At 47.9% G+C, this 22,329-nt stretch overlaps 2 protein-coding genes across 4 annotated transcripts in view; one reads left to right on the top strand and one right to left on the bottom strand.

Annotated features, from left to right (window-relative positions):
• Window positions 1-20,149, bottom strand: part of TSTD2 (thiosulfate sulfurtransferase like domain containing 2) — a 28,854-nt gene extending 8,705 nt beyond the window's left edge. The window contains exons 1-8 of one of the 3 annotated variants that reach the window (XM_074953710.1): window positions 19,961-20,149; window positions 16,499-16,637; window positions 15,706-15,914; window positions 12,565-12,893; window positions 11,347-11,455; window positions 8,813-8,938; window positions 6,672-6,777; window positions 672-790 (exon numbers count right to left, since the gene is read on the bottom strand). In XM_074953710.1, the coding sequence (XP_074809811.1) occupies window positions 672-790; window positions 6,672-6,777; window positions 8,813-8,938; window positions 11,347-11,455; window positions 12,565-12,893; window positions 15,706-15,914; window positions 16,499-16,505 (1,005 nt within the window). In that variant the 5' untranslated portion in view covers window positions 16,506-16,637; window positions 19,961-20,149. Of the gene's footprint in view, window positions 1-671; window positions 791-6,671; window positions 6,778-8,812; window positions 8,939-11,346; window positions 11,456-12,564; window positions 12,894-15,705; window positions 15,915-16,498; window positions 16,638-17,809; window positions 18,029-19,960 lie in introns of those variants that run through there. The other 2 variants (XM_074953711.1, XM_074953709.1) reach the window with 2 other exon arrangements.
• A 184-nt stretch (window positions 20,150-20,333) lies between these two features.
• NCBP1 (nuclear cap binding protein subunit 1) overlaps window positions 20,334-22,329 on the top strand; it is a 58,885-nt gene continuing 56,889 nt past the window's right edge. The window contains exon 1 of the mRNA XM_074953708.1: window positions 20,334-20,406. Coding sequence (XP_074809809.1) covers window positions 20,373-20,406 — 34 coding nt within the window. The 5' untranslated portion in view covers window positions 20,334-20,372. The remainder of the gene's footprint in view (window positions 20,407-22,329) is intronic.

The following is a 22,329-nucleotide window of genomic DNA, read 5'->3' as shown; positions in this document are numbered from 1 at the left end:
GGTGCCTAAATACCTTTGTGCCTCACAGCATCTGGATTCTGGTTCTATAGCCAAGACATCCTACCCTGTCACCCCAGTGTGAACGGGATCCCCTGGGGAGGGATAGCTCAGTGGTTTGAGCATTGGCCTGCTAAACCCAGGGTTGTGAGCTCAATCCTTGAGGGGGCCATTTAGGGATCTGGGGCAAAAATTGGGGTGGGACTAGATGATCTCCTGAGGTCCCTTCCAACCCTGATATTCTATGACATAACACTGAGGCTCCTCCCTGCGGCTGGCACAGAGGGCGCGGCTGGAGGATGGGCACTTGGTCAGGATGTCTCTCTGCTGCACTGATGGCCAAGGCAGGGTGGGCTTTGGCTGTCTAAACCAGATCTGGATGGCTTTTCTCTGTTGTTAAAGCTTTGGCATCCCCGGTCTGTTTCACGTCAGACTACACATGCTGCTCCGCTGCTGGGCACTGAGCTGCCGGGCCACCCTCAGTACGGCACTGAGGAGCCAGGCAGGTCCTTTGCTGCTTGAGGCGACGTACCATTCGTGAATTGGCACCACCAAGCTGCAAGGTAGCATGGCAATCCCTTCCCCTCAGTCACATCACCCACACATGCGGACAGGGTGAAATGATCCCCCCAACCACCAACAATACCTCACAGGGAGCAAATACTCAGACTTACTATTTTACTTTCATAAAAGTTCCTGCAGTCCAGTAAAATGGTGTCGCTTTGTGCTTGAGGAGCCTGAGATAAATATTTTTCTACTTCTTTATGAAATTCCTCGGGGGATAAATGGATTCCTAAAAATAAAACACATGGAAAGAAGCGCTGAAAAGCTGAGCTGTTTTAAATGCTGACCAGTTTAGCAATTCCGCTTGGCCTCTCTCCTAACCCAGCAGTGACACATGTGCATGACAAGCTTCTCTGGGAAGTGAGCGCTACTGGAATGTCAGCTGGTCTCAGCCCAAACATACTGGGCAAATTTATCTGTAATGTCACTCCACAGGCTTCAGTGAATGAACAAATGCATCACAGCATGAGTCAAGGGAACAAAGGATGCCAAGCTGCCATCTGTCTGATAGTGGGCTGGGTGGAACAGCAGTGCTGAGCCTTTGCTGCCTTGCCCTGTCATTTACACCCCTCGGGTGCAAAACACTGCCCTGCTGACTGGTGGCACTTTACACTCGCTCCACCTGGGTGTAAATTGTGACACAAGGTGCAGGGCTGGGGAGGATCAGGCCCTGAATGGTCTGGGCTAGCAGGGTCTGAACAAAGGTCGCACAAAGGTATCCCCACCTGCCGCCTCTACACTAATGAGCCTGCCCTGGAGGAGGTATCAAGAAGTGGCTCACACAGAGCCAACTTGCTCTGTTACGTCAATGTAAGCCCAGACGAACTCCACCTGCTTTCCACAGCATCTCCAAGCAACAGCACCCCGGGCATCATTTGTCTTTGTAGAGGGCTCCGTCACATCTAAGGGAATAGGCTGGCTCGCCTGCCCGCTGGCGCCAAAGATTGGATAACAATGCCGTGTTTACAGAAAGCTACCTTGGGGGACAGCACACGTGCTCATGAAAGGTGTTGCACTGTCAGCCTTGGAGAATGAAGCAGATCAGGGTGGCCCAGCACTTGCTAACCTACCTCAATTCTGACCTGGATGGATGAAAGAAGAGCTTCGTCTCCAGGCCCATTCAGTACTCGCTCTCTGTACGATGATGTCAAGGGTGGGGAGGGGCTTGGTGGTCTCCAGGGAACTAATTTAAGACCATCCAAGAGCCATGTAATTGCTGCCTTAGATGGTATCTGAATCAGTGGCTTAGCAGTGAGCAGCTCTGTAGCTTCATTTGTAATGCAGATGTTTATGGTCATTCGGGTCTACAGACTACAGGGCCACTGTCCGCAGGCAGCACCTAACGCTTTTTGGACATGTTGCAAGGATGCTACAAGACGTTCCAGCAAATGCCATTCTCAGGGTGGTTTGTAACATCCGGGATAAAATTCCGCCAACTGAGGGGTGGAGGCGGCCCAGAGGCAGACCCTCCTATTACATGGGTTCATCAAGTCTGTTCCGATGTTGGACTCTCAGGCCGTCAAGCCTTTGCGGTTGTGCAGGAACGGACCAGACATCGCTACAGCCGACTGTCTGGCTAAGTGTTGAAGAAGAAGCTCTGTAGCCCACTACCAATCACTGGAGCCATACAGTCCCTCTTTGGTGGGCTTGCACAAGTCCCACAGACTCTGGGTATTCTAGTGTATTGTGCTACTATTCTACTATCTTCAGCGGATCCTTTACCTTTTTGGAATGAATAGAATCATAGAATATCAGGGTTGGAAGGGACCTCAGGAGGTCACCTAGTCCAACCCCCTGCTCAAAGCAGGACCAAACCCCAACTAAATCATCCCAGTCAGGGCTTTGTCAAGCCTGACCTTAAAAACCTCTAAGGAAGGAGATTCCACCACCTCCCTAAGTAACCCATTCCAGCGCTTAACTACCCTCCTAGTGAAAAAGTTTTTCCTAATATCCAACCTAAACCTCCCCCACTGCAACTTGAGACCATTACTCCTTGTTCTGTCATCTGCCACCACTGAGAACAGCCTAGCTCCATCCTCTTTGGAACTCCCTTTCAGGTAGTTGAAAGCAGCTATCAAATGACCCTCATTCCTCTCTTCTGCAGATTAAATAATCCCAGTTCCTTCAGCCTCTCCTCATAAATCATGTGCTCCAGCCCCCTAATCAAAAGTGATTCCCTCCACTGGACTCTTTCCAATTTTTCCACATCCTTCTTGTAGTTTGGGGCCCAAACTGGACACAGTACTCCAGAAGAGGCCTCACCAATGCCAAATAGAGGGAAATGATCATGTCCCTCGATCTGCTGGCAATGCTCCTACTTATACATCCCAAAGTGCCATTGGCCTTCTTGGCAACAAGGGCCCACTGTTGACTCATATCCAGCTTCTCGTTCACTGTTACCCCAGGTCCTTTTCTAGCCGCTCGGTCCCCAGCCAGTAGCAGTGCAGGGATTCTTCCATCCTAAGTGCAGGACCCTGCACTTGTCCTTGTTGAACCTCATCAGATTTCTTTTGGCCCAATCCTCTAATTTTTCTGGGTCCTTCTGTATCCTATCGCTACCCTCCAGCGTATCTACCACTCCTTCCAGTTTAGTGTCATCTGCAAACTTGCTGAGGGTGCAATCCACGCCATCCTCCACATCATTAATGAAGATATTGAACAAAACCAGTCCCAGGACCAACCCTTGGGGCACTCCGCTGTGCTTACAGACGCTCTGGGACATGATATTGTGGGGCAGTGCACAGCTGCACCACAGATGAGGTTGCACCAATGTCTCTGTTTAAAGTCCAATTTTCAAACCTCTTCAAATTCCACAAATAATATCAGATCATCTTGAAAACTGGTACGTCAGCTCCAGGCTCAGGGCAGTTTGTGATGCAAATCTGGGGTCTTTTGGGCCAGAGATTCTCTGCCCTACGCTGCCCCAAAAGACTTGTTTTTAAAATTCCAACTTTCTTCTAACACTTTTTTGTGCAGAGTTGAGGGGCAAAACCCATGGATAATATCTATCTGACTCTTATAACATGTGCCCGCCCCAGCTGAGATCTAGTGACTGGTACCAAGAACAAGCTGCAACACCTCCTAAATAAAAAATAGCTCTGATTCCAGAGAGTGAATGCCAGGCCCCTGCAAGGGACCCTAGCACTACATGTAGGATCCTGGCTGGAGCTGAGAGAGATTCTCACTCTTGGCACACCCTGGACTCTAGGGGAATGGATCGGCGCTGCAAGCCAGGAAACCAGGCATTCAAGCCTCTTCTTCCACGACTGCCACACGTGTGTCTGTGCCTCTCGCAACCTATGTATGAGTCAAGCCTCCAGAGCAGCATTGCCCCTATCTTAGAGGTAACAGAGGCCACAAAAGGTGGAGCTAAGAATAAAACCCAGGTTTTGGATACAGCAGATCCAAGTCTCAGCCACTCAACCTCTTCAAATGCACATGCCAGATCTATGGGCTTGTGCAGCCTGTCTCTTACTCCTGCTCTAAACACTAGCCCAGATTTCCCTTCCAGAACCAAGGAATCCTGATTCTCAACACTCTGCTGCTTTCTATCAACTAGCTGCATAACTCACTGGCAAAGTGTGTTAGCTCAAGCAACACCAGGCTGTAGTGTGGTTCTGAGTCCCCTCTTCAAGCCCTCCTGCTGAGCCCTGGGGGGAGCACTGGGATGTCCCAGGATGGGACTTCTCCTTTGGCAGTTAATATTGCAACTCAGTTTCTGTTTAAAACCAAATTTTACATCCTCTCTAAAATCCACCAAATTAGGACAAATCAGCCTGAAAATTGGTAGGTTAGGGGCCTAGCAGCAGCTCTACAAGGTCACTTCTGGCAGAACCAAGATTAGAACCAAATACTTCACATAATAAAGCCAGCGTGTAATCTCTTAGCCAGTTGGGCTTTGAGAAAGGCTAAGCCTAATCTATGTGCTTGTCTCTTCTGTCTGTGTTGGTGCATGTGGGATTCCTGCACACCCACCTCAGGGCCTGGTGAGACACACCGATTAAGTGCCAAACAGCTGCGCACAGGATGGAATGCCTGTGCAGCGAATGAGGGAAGCCTGGCCTGAAAGAAAAAGGATGGTTCTGTGGCGAAGGTCCTGGGCAGGCTATGGCACTACCTGACTTTGCCACACACTTCCCGTGTCAGCTACTGTTCTGCTGCTGGAGAACAGGAAACATAGAAGTTATGTTTATTCCATACTCCTCCTTTTCAGTTTGCTGGTGTTGCCCTGCAGTATAATCCAAGAGTGGCTGGCCATAGCACTCATACAGTATAGCTGAGAGTAACTTGCATGCTGGAGGCTGGGTGTGGGCAGACCAGAGGTGGTGGTTCTCTTAGCCAGTGTAAAAAGCACCCCAGGTCGGAGAACTGAGGGGACACAGCATTTAACAGTCCAGATTGTTCCCTGAGTAATGTCACACAGAGGCCTAGGCGAGAAGATCCCAGTGCAGGACTGGGGCCATAATTTGCACTAATCAGCTTGCAGTAAAGACAGCATGAAATAGACTTCACGTATCAATATGATATTCTACAGCAGTAGAAGAGCAGAACCCACAGTTAGGGCCTGTTCCTGCTCCACTGAAATCAATGGGAGCTTTGCCATTAGCTTCAACCAGAGCCAGACTAGGGCCTTAGGCCCCAATTTAACAAAGCACTTAAGCACATGCTTAAAGCTAAGCACAGGCTTAAGTGCTTTGCTGAATTGGGATGTTAGGATCTGTTCCAAAACCTAGTGTGATAGACCCAGGCCAGTTGGGTACAGCAGAGTAGCAGAAGGCAGATATACTGGCCACTGGGTTAACAGTTTTCTGTTCCCTGACTGACATGCTAATGAGAACACCTGACTCCAATTAACCTGCAAAGAGTCAGGAGAGGCCATTAAGCTAATGTGACCACCTGACTCTAATTAAGGCCCCTCTGATAATTATAAAAGGGCTCACTCCAGTCAGGAAGGGAGGAGCCAGAGGAGAGGAAGTGCAGCTGAAGGGCTGGTTAATGAAGACACCTTCAAGTCATTAGTAAGGGAGGCCTAAGGTAAGGGAGAAGCAGGAGAGCTGTGGGGAAGTGGCCCAGGGAAATGTAGCAACTCTGGCAGTGAAAGGTTGGCTGCCAACAGTTGCTACCATTAGGGTCCCTGGGCTGGAACCCTGAGTAGAGGGCAGGCCTGGGTTCCCCCCAACCCACCACTACAGAAACACCTCCTGGGAGGGGAAAAGAGGCCCATCAGGACAGGAGGCTAAACTGTTTTGGCATGAGGCCGTAGGAGCAACAGAGACCGTGGGAATTCTCTCACCAACCTCCATTGCTGGCTTATTATGAAAAGGGCTCAGCAGACTGTATCCCTGACCCTAGAGAGAGAAGGGCTATGTGGAGGGTTGCAGTGAGCCTCTGAAGCTAGCATAAACCGCCTGGAAGCATGGGACCCACGGGGACAAGGTTGGAGCTCTGCCACACTAGCGGCACCAAAAGAGGGTCGCCCATTGACCCCAGTGAGCTTTGGATCAGGCCCTTCATGTAGAGTTTGGACCAGAGGAATTAACAACAGGCTACCTGCAGCAATGTTAGGCTCTTTGTGCAATACCAGATGCAGCAGCAATGCTTACACAGCAATCTCTACCAGTCTCTCAGTATTTGTGCCGGAAAGGCAATTTCAGAGCGGTCTGAAATATCCACATCTCATGCATATTTAAAGCAATTATAAATATTTCTTGTGCTCAAAAACTCCTCCAAATCATTCCATTATTAATTTTCTCCTTACATCCTTTCTTGCCCTGGATGACTTTTCAAGTGTTATGTCAGACTCAATGACCTTAACTACTACTAATTTGGTGAAATGAAATGGATAGCTTACTCTCTCGCGCTGCCAAAGCAGCTAAATATTGTGCAAATCAATGACCTGATCCAGCAATTTCCCTATGAAGGGAACCCCCATTGCAAGCATGGCAGCTCCCCTGGACATTTTCTAACAATGCTATCTATGCTTTTGTCATATCCTGGTTACTGTGCGAAGATGGTGTTCTGTTGACAGTGCGTTACTCTCTCATTTACCTCACAGTTCAGTTCCAATCTCTGTTATTAACAAGTTGTTATTGTTCATAAAATTAATGTACCTGTTTCTTTGTAGGAGACTTTGTTTGGATTGATGCCCATGGGTACAATCTCTTCAAATACGCCAACTCGAAAGTCTGGGAAACAGTGAGCTCCTCCAGCACTGCTCTGGGAAATTAAAAATAAGGTCATGCCACCAAAGAGACACCTTGCTGTCAAATTAAAGACTCACCAACAAATGTACAGATCCCTTCAGACTTGTTCAGACTCCACTGTATTTCTAGTTTCTAAAATCATGTGAGATGTCAATACAAGCAAGTCGCTTTGGGGGGACTGGATGGCACGAGGGATTGGTGATGGCTTCTCTCCGTTCAAGGTTGCCTCTCTGAATCCACCAGAGAGGGGTGGTGGTTTCAGTCCAGTTCCCAGTGGACAGTTATTCAAATAACTGTTTAAAAAAAAAAAAGTCAACTGGCCTCTAATGGATGCACCATGGAAACTGAGCCAGCCACTCCCTGCTAGCAGCAGTTCCCTTGGGCAGAACCAGACCTTTTAGCAGGCAGTAGGGGGAGGCCTGCCCTGCCACTGTATATGCTGAGTCTATTTTGTTGATTAAAGAAAGGTTTTGTTATCTGGGACTGGCAAGCTGGGACCTTTCACCAATACTAAATTCACGTCAAATTTAAAAGAATAAACAAAATTCCCTTCTGATCTCTGGCTCTGCTGGTGGGTTTGTGACTCATTGCAATCTTCAGCCAGAACAATCCCTGACACAGAGCACCGTTTGACCTGGTGTGACTGTATGTAATTGCAATCTGCAGTGATCCATGAGGCTCGCTGGACCCTAATGTAATGCATGAGGGACAAGCCAGATTCAGGGTTTTACTAACAGCAACGTGCATGCAGGAGGAGCTCTGTGTGTGAAAATTCCATCCTGTGTGGGCAGGTGTGAGAATGTGCCAATTGCACATGCTGGTGTTTGAGCTGGGAGAATGCGATGCATGAGTGCACATGTGCAACTTTGCACATACACAGGTGAAGGCTTTGCTAGGGCCCTAATGAAAAAAGTTTAAAATCAGCACTAGACTTTTATAAGGACTTTTAGTTTAATGATGCTCAATTATTTCAGCTGCTTGTCTTATTTACAACATAAAGAAGTTCTCACTAGACACGAAACTATCCACAAGACAGTAAATAATAATAAAACAAAACAGTTTATCCACAAATAAACTGTTCCTTGGGCCAATACTGCAGGAGCTGAATTCCTTGTGTTCAATGTGGATTTTTAGTGCAGTAGAGGGATGCTACCAAGAAGTAACATTTATTTCTAAAAAAGAAAAGGAGTACTTGTGGCACCTTAGAGACTAACCAATTTATTTGAGCATAAGCTTTCGTGAGCTACAGCTCACTTCATCGGATGCATACTGTGGAAAGTGTAGAAGATCTTTTTATCCACACAAAGCATGAAAAAATACCTCTCCCCACCCCACTCTCCTGCTGGTAATAGCTTATCTAAAGTGACCACTCTCCTTACAATGTGTATGATAATCAAGGTGGGCCATTTCCAGCACAAATCCAGGGTTTAACAAGAACGTCGGGGGGGGGGGGGTAGGAAAAAACAAGGGGAAATCGGTTACCTTGCATAATGACTTAGCCACTCCCAGTCTCTATTCAAGCCTAAGTTAATTGTATCCAATTTGCAAATGAATTCCAATTAAACAGTCTCTCGCTGGAGTCTGGATTTGAAGTTTTTTTTATTGTAATATTGCAACTTTCATGTCTGTAATCGCATGACCAGAGAGATTGATTACACGCGATTTACAGAGTAATCAGATTACTGATTACAGAGTAATTACAGAGTAATCAGTAATCCTTACAGAGTAAGGAGAGTGATCACTTTAGATAAGCTATTACCAGCAGGAGAGTGGGGTGGGGGGAGGTATTTTTTCATGCTTTGTGTGTATAAAAAGATCTTCTACACTTTCCACAGTATGCATCCGATGAAGTGAGCTGTAGCTCACAAAACCTTATGCTCAAATAAATTGGTTAGTCTCTAAGGTGCCACAAGTACTCCTTTTCTTTTTGCGAATACAGATTAACACGGCTGTTACTCTGAAACCTGTCATTATTTCTAAAAGAAATTCTGAGGATGAAAACAAACATTGGAGTAAATAATAACTGTATGTGGGTCCCTTTCTCTTACCTTGAAATCCTCTCTGCACAAAATGTTTTTGAAAAGAGGATGCGAAAGCATTGCCTCTATATAAAGACTGGTAGCTACTTTGCTTCCACCAACTGTCCCATTAATGCCTTCTGAAGCAATGCGCACCTAGAAGCCAGAAAGGAAAGCTAGATTTAAGATCTAGTCATAATGGAAACCAATCAAAATGAAACTAATGAACCAGGACCAGCTGGGAATGAGAGGAGAGTTGTAGAAAAATGTTCAGGAAAAGAGAAGAAGTGGAGAAAAAACTATAGTGATCCTGAATGAGAGAGGAGAAGTGCAGCAAAAGAAAAACTGCAAAAGGTAGGAATTGTTCTATGGCCAGTTTTGCTCTGTACTCCTAAAAAGGATAATGAGGAAGTCAGAAAACCTTGTGCAGGAAGCAGAAAAAACAATTACCAGTAAGGGGCAAATTTTGCAGGAATTAGTCAGACACAACCTCCAGTGGGAGTTTTAGCGGAGTGAGGACTGTGGTATTAGTCCCAATAAAGCAAGTCGAAAGAAAAGGCGAAAGTGCCTGTGTCGCAATGAAATCTATCCAACTCGGATGCATCACAGCTCGACCAGTAGAGATTTTTTTTTTTTTTTTTAAGTGAAGAAAATCTCAGAACGTATGGAAGCAAATTTTGACTACATCGAGAGAGAGAGGAAAAGCATGCAGCTGACAAGGGCAAACGTAACACCTGTCTTTGAGAAGGAAGGACTGAGAAACTACCAAGTAAAATATATGAGCAAAGAAAGGGAAATGAATGAGTCAGGGCATTTCACTGTGGTATCTAGGAGCTGCATAAAAAAACAGCAAGAATATAAAGGTGCTTTCTCTCTCTCTCTCTCCTCCTGGCTAGAGGAGCAGGACTTTGTCTATGAAGGACTTTTGGGTTTATTGTGTTTTAAACACTATCAGTTCTGGGAAGCATTTCATAGGCCAGACATAGGCTGATTTGTGAGCTCAGAATACTGTGCCGTTCTGGCCCCAATCCCTAACAATACAGAAAAGCTAAACAAAATACAAAGAGGGGCAACAAAAATTATGAACAGAGTGGGGACGAGAGACTGAGATAAAAGGACATACCGTAGAACCTCAGTTACGAACACCTCGGGAGTGGAGGTTGTTCGTAACTCTGAACAAAATGTTGTGGTTGTTCTTTCAAAAGTTTACAACTGAAATTGGCTTAATTCAGCTTTGAAACTTTACTATGCAGAAGAAAAATGCTGCTTTTAGCCACCTTAATTTAAATGAAACAAGCACAGAAACAGTTTCCTTACCTTGTCAAATCTTTTAGCTGTCCCTTTATTTTTATTTTTTGGTAGTTTACATTTAACACAGTACTGTACTGTATTTGGTTTTTTTTTTTCGTCTCTGCTGTTGTCTGATTGTATACTTCTGGCTCCAAATGAGGTGTGTGGTTAGCTGGTCGGTTCATAACTCTGGTGTTCGTAACTCTGAGGTTCTACTGTAGTCCATCAAAAAGAAGTGTCAGAGGTCACGGACCCAGTTCATAAATAATTTCAAGGGAGCTAGACTACACATGTCTGCAAAGGAACTATTTGTACTCTAAGAAGACAGTAGGACAAGGAGCAAAGAGCTGAACCTAAGGAAGGAAGAGTTTAGGGTAGGCACTGGGGGAAAGACTGTAGGAGCAATGGAGCAGCAGAACAGAGAAGGAAGGCAGGTAGTTAGGGCACCATCACTGCAGATGTTCAGGACAGTCTGAAGAAGATGTTCCTGGGTATTATCTACTGTTGCATAGTGACTAATCCTACAAAACGCAGGGAATCAGGCTGGATGAGCCAAGCCCCACCCAGACTGGAAGGGTTAATGTGCTGCGGTGAACTAAATCAGCCCTGCCTGTTGCACTGCTCGGAAGGGAAGGGCTGCAGAGGGGAGAGCCTGCTCAGCGGGGGAGGAACACAGATGGACGCCCTGCATGTGGTAACAAACGCAGGGCTAGGACTGAAGCCTGATGGAACCGCCCTGGCATGGGACTATTTGGAGGGACCTGGGGACCTGGCAGGGGGTGTCTCACCTGAAGGGGAAGTACAGCGCTTGAGAGCTGAGCCCAGAGGGTAGATGGATGAGTAACTTTAAAGGGGCTGAGAACTCCCCTTTATTTTGTGTTTGTGACTTTGGACTCTGCTAGCCCAGAAGGGGATTGAGCTTCTGTAGTGACCTGGTTGGAGGGCTGAGCCACATAAACCTCCAGAGTGGGCAAGAAACAGTAGTTGGAGAAACTGAGGTAGAGGCAGGCCTGCAGTACCATGCCTCACCATGAGGTGATGGACTGGGGCCCCTAATGTCTGTGAAGCTGTGAGACACAAAACCATGCCTGACAATAAACAATCCTCTCCCTTATGCGGCTCTCCATTGTACAGTTCTCTGTAACTTGTTAAATGCTCTGCTCTCTCCCTCAATGCAATAGTGCCGATTACAGCCTGGCTCTCTGGGGCACATCATTTCTCACTAAACAGAGACAAATATGCGGAGGGGAAACAGCCACTCCTTAAAGACTTACCTTGCCAGTGAGATTAAGGTGCTGGCACAAGGACTTCTGCCAAGCACAGAGCCCCCCTGGGTCTTCCACCTCACAGTAACAGTAATATAACAGCACTTCTCCCACGCCGCTGCCACAAGTGCCGCCAAGGAGAACAAATAGGAAGAGTATTTTAGATTCTGCAGCACACAAGACTATGCAGTTAATACAGTGATTGGTGTCAGACAGGGAATTCATCCTTAGAGAACTGGCCATTTTCCTCCAGGCTGTTGTCAAACGGTTTTGTGGGGCTATGCTGTTTATTTTCATTTACTTCAAGAAACGGAAATAAGTCAGAGACGATGCAGATCTCTATATCCCTAGTTTTCTCTATAGTGGCCTTGCCAATGTTGACAAGCCCTGAATGGCCTGTCATTGCCAATAGCTCATACCTCATTCGCATTTGAGAACCAGATTTCTTTAAACACATGCAACGCGAGGACTCGTGTTTTCCAGACATGTCAGAGGCTCCTTGAGGACTACGGCTGAAGTTTGAAAACTAAACTTAAATTTGAATTAGCCAAGTGAAAAAAACATCCACTTCTTTTAAATGGCCAATCAGGGGCCAAATTCTAAGGTGGTGTAAGCTGGACTCTCTTACAATCAGTAAGACTCACGTACACCCACAGACAAATGTTATAACCCACAGGCTGGAGAGCCAGGAGAGGATGACAATAGAGGGTAGCCTGCATATTCTCACCCTCTCCTGCTAGTTGCTTTCCTTGAGAGATGCCTTTTTATGGCCTCTGAGCGTGTGAGTTCCTCCACCCCAGGCCTTCTTCGACTCAGTGGGAAAAATACAGAGATGGGGCCTGATTCTCCACCGCCTTGCACGGTGTGCAGTCATTTACGCCAGTGTAAAGCGGGGGTGAAATGCTCCCAGATCAGCATGGTGGGGCTTCACACTCCCTTCGCACAGGTCAGAACGGCTGCACAAGGTGCGTTTAGTCAGTGGGAATGAGTCCACGGGGTTCTAGGTCACTAGATAAATCATAGGGGGCCTAGAGGGATGAGATGAAGGTGGGAAGTTGCATCAACTAAGGCCTTGTCATACGCAAAAGTTGCATCAGTTTAATTAAAACTAACTTTAAGTGGCTGTAGTTAAACTGGTGCACACAGTGACATGGATGCCTTTACATTGGCTCACCCCAGGCTTACAGTGAGAAACACAGTTTTCATATTGTTGAGGCAATTTCTTACCTTGTCAGTTCATCAAAACTAATGTGGCTTGTGTCTGGGAGCCTATCAGAGAGCGCCTGGCTGTTACAGGTGGGACCGCTTAGCCTATCTGCCTCGTCTGCAGAAGCTGGGTTACTTGAGGTGCTGGCTTCAGCAGCCAACTGCTTTAGAATCAAACCTGTCTGCTGCCGGATGTCGCTGGAATGCTGCGTGGCGACATGTATGTGAATGCCGGTGAGGTCTTTAAAGGTTTGTCTGCAGCATTTCCACCCCAGTGCTGCTCTGCACATTGCTGGAGGGCAGCTAGCTGTTGCCGGCACTTCCTTTGCTTTGACAAAGAGGGCAAATGCCTGCAAGCATTACAAACACTGTCAATTAGGCTTTGGTTTCTTCCTAGATCCTGTCACACGACTCAAGACTGGATGAAGGACAAATCCCAGTGATGTGGTGCTTTTAAACAGGTCGCCCAGTTACTGGACAGGGTGTTGGGGTAAGTAAATACCCTGGGATTCCTCAGCAATGCCATTTCTCATGATGCGGTCAATCTACCCTGCCAAGGCTCTTGGTTTCATTAGAAATAGCTACCACATTAACCCACTGGGGAGTTATTTTCCGGGCCCACCCTCATGTGCCATATTGGGAAGTTTTGCAGTACTAGGCCCCAAACCATGATAGAAACATAAGCATGTCCTCTTCTTTTGGGGACACTGTTCCAATGCTGCCACAGCACCCCTCATCAGTCCCCACGACATGCACCTACAGCCCCTGACAGAACCCCCGCTGCCTGCCTCACGGAAACATGCTGCTGCCCAGGACAGGGGCTTGGAACGGTATTTCCATGCATTCCAGTGACCTCAGCATTAGCTCTCCAATTTGTCATATAATCACAGCAAGTGGATACACCAATCAGCAACAACTCTGCAGTTTCCAGCCCCATCCACCCGCTGCTGGGGTAATTAAGTCTTATGTTTTAAATACAACCATGCTCTCCTGTTCATGGGCAAGCCCCTCAAGTACCCTGCGGTTCTTGGGACATTACACATTTGGATGGCGGGTCCCACCATCCTGCCACATCCCTAAAATGTCCCACATCTTCTGCCCCCACCACCTCTTGCCTGAGTGCACACAGCTGCCTACCACTGAGTCCAGTTAACTCCACTGCCAGGGTGGCTGTGCCTGCCCTCCCTACTGCCTGGTCCCTGTCTGAGGTGTACACTTCCACCAGCAGCCCCCTGCCTGAGCCGAGGCAACATGGGAAACACATGCTTACCTTCCTACTGTGCTCTCCAGCATCACCCGGAGGATGGCAGGGAGGTGGGATATGGGGCAGACTGAGGGAGGATGGGAAAGGGGAGAACAGTGGCATGATAGGGGCTTAGACTGCAGAGGAAAGGGAAGGAGAATGAGGTGTCACTTCAGGAGTCACAACCCTCTCTGCCTCCTATTTTGGGGGACTCTGTCACACATGGCCATTTGGGGAGATGTGTACATAGATATGTGCATGGTGCCACACCACATACTATGTACATTCAGCAACCTAGTGTCTGAGTAAGTGTAGCAGATGGTATCGGAAGATAGCCGGCAGTGCATGTCCTTGTGTCTGAGCAGAGCTGAGCCCTCAGCTGGGAGCCTTAAATATGCCCCCTGTAGCTTTTAAATGATTGTGAAAAAACCCACACTCCTCAGATCAACATTTTGATCACCTGCATTTGCTCAGTTGGAACAGGAGGTCTATGCTCCAATTATTGCTGAGGCATTCTCTGCACGCTTAGCTTTTCAGCACTGTTCGGTTTTACTGTAGCTAAGCGATGCAATACATTTGGTTTAGCCTTGGAAATATAGTGAGCATCCTTGCAGACCATTTTGAATATGTTGTTTCACATACAAACACCAGTTTTTAGGTACAAAAGTGGGGAATAACATTATTAAAACAAAACTATTCCTTTAATGTGTCATATTTCTGTCTGATAAGGAGTGTCTTTCCCACCCATGATTGTTGCATGCAACCTAGTGATTAAAGACAAAATATTTCTCTCTACTTTGTCAGTGTATTTGACAGTACTCTGTGTAACAGTCTGTTTCACTATAATCAGTTGCTATTGTTTACTCTGGAGAGGCAGAATCACTGTATGTAAAGTGCATTTCACTGTTCCACCAGAGGACCTCGACCGCAGTGAATATTTGAGTCTTTCATACAGCAACATTAAAATGGAAATTTTTTTAAAAAAATAAGAAAATATTGCTCCACACCTGCAAAAATTGGCAGGAGGAATCAGAGGCAGATTGGAAACTTTTAATCAATTTTTTTCTTTAAACTGACTAGATTTCAAGTGGAGAGTTTCTCTATGTTTGAATTCTATGTTTCAGATTCACCTTTTCATTTATCCTGCAGCAGCAAACCGGTGACAGTTCTTTAACGCACTTACATCCTCTCTTAGGTCCAATTCCACAAACATATGCTAAACTTTAAGCAAGAGTTTAAAATCCCTACCTATTCAGCAAAGCACTTAAATTTAAGCACATACTTAAGTGCTTTGCTGAATCAGGTCATTATACCAGTTACATCCCCATTTGCCCTAAAGCAGTGGTTCTCAACCAGGGGTTTGCATAACTCTGGGAATACGCAGAGGTCTTCCCGGAGGTACAACAACTCATCTAGATATTTGCCTAGTTTTACAACAGGCTACATAAAGAGCACTAGCAAAGTCAGTAGAAACTAAAATTTCATACAATGACGTGTTTATGCTGCTCTATACACTGAAATGTAAGTACAATATTTATATTCCAATTAATTTATTTTATAATTTTGTAGTAACAATGAGAACGTAAGCCACTTTTCAGTAACAAATGTGCTGTGATACTTTTGTATTTTTATGTCTGATTTTGTAAGCCAGTAGTTTTTAAGTGAGGTGAAATTTGGGGGTACACAAGACAAATCATACCCCTGAAAGGGGTATGGTAATCTGAGAGCCACTGCCTTAAATTTAAATATGATACTAATAGAGCCAAATTACTTTTAATTTATTACTATAACAAGAATTAAGAGTGTAGCAGGATTGAGATAGGAACACAGTAAAGCAAGTTCTGACAAGATAAAGAAATTGTGCAGTTGCATAACTTGCATTATGAACATACACAACAAAGTACTATACTAAAATGTACCTTCTTCTTTGCAAATGCATACTTCTTTCTCACACTGGTATCTGATTCCGCTTTGAGTTTGCTTTTCGCTGTCAAAGGAAGAGGATCTTTCAAGTCCAGATCTGGAAATCTTAAAATACAGCACTCCACTTCTTCTCCTCCATCCAGCAGCACAGAAGAAGGTATCATTGCTGTGTCCCTGCAGTTAGGCATAAATCCTGTTGTGTGATCTAGGGAAGACGCAGGCAAAACACAGATTTGTATATATTCTGATCAAACATACACAGCAAACAACATATTATCAATACTATACATTCAAAATAATAAAAGCACACTAGAGACAGACATTGCTAAAGGCAGTCTTTGTCTTCGCAGCAAGAAAAGGAGTACTTGTGGCACCTTAGAGACTAACCAATTTATTTGAGCATAAGTTTTCGTGAGCTACAGCTCACTTAATCGGATGCATACTGTGGAAAGTGTAGAAGATCTTTTATACACACAAAGCATGAAAAAGTACCTCCCCCCACCCCACTCTCCTGCTGGTAATAGCTTATCTAAAGTGATCACTCTCCTTACAATGCGTATGATAATCAAGTTGGGCCATTTCCAGCACAAATCCAGGTTTTCTCACCCTCCGCCCCCCCCCCCCCCAAACTCACTCTCCTGCTGGTAATAGCTTTTCTAAAGTGACCACTCTCCTTACAATGTGTATGATAATCAAGGTGGGCCATTTCCAGCACAAATCCAGGGTTTAACAAGAACGTCTGAGGAGGTGGGGGGGGGGGGTAGGAAAAAACAAGGGGAAATAAGTTACCTTGCATAATGACTTAGCTACTCCCAGTCTCTATTCAAGCCTAAGTTAATTGTATCCAATTTGCAAATGAATTCCAATTCAACAGTTTCTCGCTGGAGTCTGGATTTGAAGTTTGTACATTGGTCAAACTGGACAGTCTCTACGTAAAAGAATAAATGGACACAAATCAGATGTCAAGAATTATAACATTCATAAACCAGTCGGAGAACACTTCAATCTCTCCGGTCACGCGATTATAGACATGAAAGTTGCGATATTACAACAAAAAAACTTCAAATCCAGACTCCAGCGAGAAACTGTTGAATTGGAATTCATTTGCAAATTGGATACAATTAACTTAGGCTTGAATAGAGACTGGGAGTGACTAAGTCATTATGCAAGGTAACCTATTTCCCCTTGTTCCCCCCCCCCACCTTCCTCAGACGTTCTTGTTAAACCCTGGATTTGTGCTGGAAATGGCCCACCTTGATTATCATACACATTGTACGGAGAGTGGTCACTTTAGATAAGCTATTACCAGCAGGAGAGTGGGGTGGGGGGAGGTATTTATTCATGCTTTGTGTGTATAAAAAGATCTTCTACACTTTCCACAGTATGCATCCGATGAAGTGAGCTGTAGCTCACGAAAGCTCATGCTCAAATAAATTGGTTAGTCTCTGAGGTGCCACAAGTACTCCTTTTCTTTTTGCGAATACAGACTAACACGGCTGTTACTCTGAAACCTGTCTTTGCAGCCTTTGTCACTGCCCTACAACAGCAAAAAAGTCAACCAGCAGAAAGCCTTAATCTTTTAAGAACTTAAGACTATAAAAACAGTGTTCACAGAAGTTACCAGATAGCTGTCTGGAGATCTTTATGACAGGCTTTCAGAGACAGAAACTTTCAACTAAGTTCAGAACAGTAAGTCCTCATGATCTCTTCCTATCTCACAAACTTTGCTGGGTAGCGGTATACAGAAATAATCATGGTTTCAAAAACCCTGACCAGTTCATTGGAGAGTGTGACTGAGCCGTATGCTAAATACTGCATCGCAGGCTATGGATTTCCCTCTTCTCTCTGATCTTCCCTGGTAGGCAGATGGTTCTGCTCTCTCTGTACTGGAGGAAACATGTCTCATCTCACACCTCTATCCTGGAAACACTTCACTTCAGGGACAATTTACAATTCACAATTTTACAATAACTATACTGACAAAATAACAGTTATGAACTGCTCATCTTGATGGCGTTACTATTTGTACAAGTAAACCAGAACCATGTAAAACTACTACAATGAGAGAGAGAGGAAATGTGTCATATCTATGACACCAACATGCATGTACTTCTTGTGTCTCTAGCCTCCTTGTGTCCATCTTGCTCCTCTTCCAGAGCTTTCTACTGGAGTGCAACAAGAATTCAAGTTTTGCCCTGCCAGGGGATGTTCTGTACCATAGGGGACTTTCACGACACACACAGTATGAAATGCATTCAGTAGAGTTGGCCAGAAAAGGGAATTTCCATCCAGCAGGACATGGCAACATTCTGAAATTTGTTTTAGAACAAAAAGACGAGTTTTTGAACATTTTCACAGAATGGAAATTCCAAATTTTTTTGATTCAGAACATTTTGTTTTTGATAATGTTGAAACACGATAGTATAATCTAAAATGTGAAATATAATATAGAAATATATTTAATGTATAATGTCAGAACAAAATATAACAAAACAAGGAAGTCATTATGAAATATTTTTACCTCACTGAAGCAAAATGTTTTGACATCAAATCAAGAAAGCCAAAATAATTTGACACTTTGCTGTTGAAAATGTACACGTTTCCCCAAAATGTTTTTAGACCAAACTGCATTTTTCAATGGAGAACTGTTCTGTGGGGGAAAAGTTCAACCAGCTCTATTTTTTTCAGTGAATAACATACATTGAACAGATTGTGAGACAGTTTTAAATTTCAGAGTAGCAGCCGTGTTAGTCTGTATTCGCAAAAAGAAAAGGAGGACTTGTGGTTAGTCTCTAAGGTGCCACAAGTACTCCTTTTCTTTTAGTTTTAAATTTGTAATTCCATTTGCAGTATGAAATCCAAGAGGCCACTCCCTGAATAGTGTGAACACTTTAAGGCAGGGGTAGTCAATAAGGAAATAAAAAGATTTTGGGGTCTGTTTGAAAGCATCTGGTGGTCTGGATTTGGCCCGCGGTCCACCTGTTGACTACACCTGCGTTGAGGTATCACCTGGTTCCTGGTACGATTCCTTGTTCGATTTTTACATGACAACAGCATGTCCATGCTCTTACAGGCAACTGACTTTTCCTGGGCCCTTGGACAGCTAATTAAAGATTTACAAAGCCCAGAGAGTCTCCCACATGGATACATTTGCATGATTGCACCCAAACTAGTAACAATGGCCCAGCTCCTCAATGGCATTTAGGAGCCCAGTTTCCAATCCTTTCAATCAGAGTCAGGTGCCTAAAGAGCTGAGAGGACTGGGCCAGGAGCGTTTCTGTGACGGCATTTCACGCGCTGACCGTGGGGTTCGGCTGTGTGGGAGCACCCTCCTGCGGTGTGTACCGCCCACCCGTGGCGGCCGCGGCCAGGGCCAGCGCAGGAGCCAGACAGCGCTCGGGGTGTCTAAACCCGCTGCGCCCATCCCCATGGGCAACAGGAACAGAAATGCTCGCACCAAACGCTATAAGGCGTGGCGGGAACCCGACGGTTTAGTAGGGTCGCCAACTCTGACTGAAGCTATTCCGGGAGACATTCCCCCCAACACGACACCATGTCGTTTTCTTAAAATCTCCTATTAACATCTCGGGGATGGCGGTCAGTGGTCCCCGGGACATCGAAGCCGATTCCAGGAGACTCCAGGCCAAGCCCTGAAGTGAGCCCTCCGGCTCAGTCTGTCCGGGCGCTGGCGGGGTGCGAGCGGCATGGGGCGCCTGGGCCCCGAGCGAGGGGGCCGTGCCCCCAGCTGCGCCCGCCCGCACAGGGCCCGGGGGGGCTCTGCCACCTGCCTCCGGCCCTGGGCTCCCGTCGCCACCCGCCGCTGCCCCGCTCCTCGGCCCTGGCGGCGGCGCTGGCCTCGCGGGGGCTCAGAATCGGGCCCACCGGAGCCAGCAGGAGCGAGGACGCTGGCTTCGCTGAGGGCAGGATCGGGGCCTGGCCCGGGCGCCGCTGGGGGTCCCGCAGGATCGGGCCTGGGGCGCCAAGAGGCGCCGGCCGCACCCCCGCCGCTCACAGTCCCGGCAGCGGCCCCGCGCCCGCGCCGCCACCGGGCCCAAGCCGCCCCGCCAGCCCGCCGCTGTGAGCGGACCCGGGCCGGCAGGTGGCCCGGAGCCCGCGGAGCGCCAGGCCCTGGGCAGACGCGAGAGCCGCTTCCCCTCCCGCGGGCTTCACGCCGCCCCGCCGCCCCGATGGCCCGGGCCGCCCGAGCCCGGCCGACGCCCGCCCCGGGGCTCTGCGCTCCACGCGACCCACCACGCCCCGCGCGGAGCGGACGAGCTGCCGCCGGGCGCTTTCCCGCCTTCACCGGCTTCGGGCACCGCCGGATCGGGCGCTGAGAGCGCCTCGGGATTGGGCCCGTGGGAGCCGGGGGCGTCCCGGGCCGGGCAGGATCGGGCCCATTTTCCCGCGTTGCTGTTCCGCCCCGGAAGTGGTCCCCCGGCCCGGCCCGCCCCGGAAGTGGTCCCGCGGCGGGAAGGAAGGAAGGAAGGGCGGGGTGTGGGCACCCCTCTCCCGCCGCCCTTTGCCCCGGAAGCAGCTCGCGGGCGCGGCTGGGCGGAAGCTGGACTGAGACGGCGCTGCCGGGGCCTGTGCTCAGCGCCGCCCGCCTCGCGCCGCCCCCCCGCCCCGCCCGGCCCGGCCCGGCCCGGCCCGGCCGCCAGCCAGCATGTCGCGCAGGCGGCACAGCGACGAGAACGATGGTGAGCGGGGCGGGCCCGGCGGGGCCCGGGGGGCGGCCCGGGGGGCGGGGTGCCGCGCTCGGCCCGGCCGGGACCCGCGGGGCTGGGGGGAAGCGCCCGGGGCGGGGCCGGACTCTGCTCGGCTCTCCCCGGGCCCGGCTCGTCCCGCGCCGCCTCCGAGGCGGACAAAGCGGGCGGCGGGGGCGGGGCGGCCGCTGTGGCCGGGAGCGGAGCGTGTCGCGCCCCCTTTCCCGGCCGGGCTCTGGTGCGGGGCGCCGGCGCCGCCCCCCCCCGCTCGTCCCCCGTTCCCCCCCCCCCCGCTCGCCTGCCGCCCCCCCCCCCCCGGCTGGAGGCTTAGCGCGGAGCCACAGCCGCCGCTCCCTCGCGCAGGGCGCCTGGGAGAAAAGGCCGCGAGCGCGCCGCAGCCAGGACCCGGCCCCCGCACCCGGGGGGGGGGGGGGGGTTACTTTGGTTTCTCCGGTGGGTGTATCTCCCCAAAGTGAAAACCTGCCCTTAGCGATGCAAGCTGCTTTGTTAGAGTGTCTCCGTTCATTGCTTCTCACCTGCTACAATAAATTGAGTTCATGTTTCTCTTTCCGGAGCATTAATTTGTGATCTTTAATGTTCTGGAAGGTCATTGCTTACAAAAATTAGGTGATTGCCAGTCCGATGGCATTGCCTGTTATATTCTCTTGATTTATGAAGTAGTGGACACAAGCTAGATGCCAAGAACGTTACTTTTGCTAATCTGTTTTGCTTAATGGCATAGGAACAGCAGCTTTGAATAGCATTATACCCTTTTAAAAACATTTTAAACTGTCTCTGCCTCCACCTGCTTGCTGTATGTGGCCTAGTAATCTACATCGGGATCCACTAGTCTAGACCTGTGCAAAGCCTATCTGATTGCAGTGCGGGTGTGTATAGGCACAGGGGAGCGTGCTAGCAGATTGTCATTCAGGAGTTGAATATGGTGAATCATTGTATAGTAGCCTCAACCATCAATATGCTGGCCCCAAATGTCCCCTTCCTCCCCATCACCACACAGTTTTTTGATAACCTGCATTAGATGGCGAGAAGGTGGAAAACAAAGAATTCCTGCCAGCCTATGCTGAGGCTGTGTTACCAGCCCCAAGAACCTTCCTGTCAGTCTCTGCTGAACCTGTCAAATCATGTCTTAAGGAGCTAAACCACTTGTACTGAGGGCCTACAGCCCACACCAGCACTAAGCACTGTGAAGAACTAGCATTCTGCTTCACTGAAAAGGAGTGCACGCTTAGGATTTCTTCCCAAACAGCAAGGATCTGCTGTCATGCCTGCAAACAAACGGGCGACCTCGGTTTCCCCATTTCAGTTGTATGTGCAGCTGCTAGGTAAATTGGTGAGATGACTGGATTCAAGTGCCAGCAATATGCATATGACAACCACCTCTACCTATTCTTCACTGCATACAGCCATGCTACTATCACCAAGATAGTCCAGTGTTTGGTGATACGTGAACAGCTGGCTGAAGCTGAACCCAAGCAAGACAGAGTATGGTGTTCACTTTGGATAATTTGCAGCCAGGGGGCGATCTTTTTGTTAAAGGTACGCACTCACAACTGATCAGACTGTCAGTCTGTAGGTTAGCGATGCTCCTGGATTCCTTGCTGACACTAATACGATATACCTGGACATAAAGCCATCAGTCCACCTAGTAGAGAACGCTACAACACAGGTTACTGGGAGCACATTGAACTTGTCCTGCACTCTACACTGGCTTCTTAGAGAATGTCACATCAAGGTCTTTTATCTTGAAGGTGCTTAATGACCTGGGCCCAACATGTCTAAAAGATCAGCTAAAAAGCTCAGGCATGAGAACTGTGGTTAACAGCTTCACTCCCTTGGCACACTAGAATTAAGAATTTTATTAAGATTATGTTAACCACACACTGTACCTTTTTTTAT

Source organism: Natator depressus, chromosome 5 (genome assembly GCF_965152275.1).
Source record: "Natator depressus isolate rNatDep1 chromosome 5, rNatDep2.hap1, whole genome shotgun sequence".
NCBI lineage: Eukaryota > Metazoa > Chordata > Testudines > Cheloniidae > Natator > Natator depressus.
The sequence above is the reverse complement of the archived record's forward strand: the minus strand, read 5'-3'. Positions and strand labels throughout refer to the sequence as shown.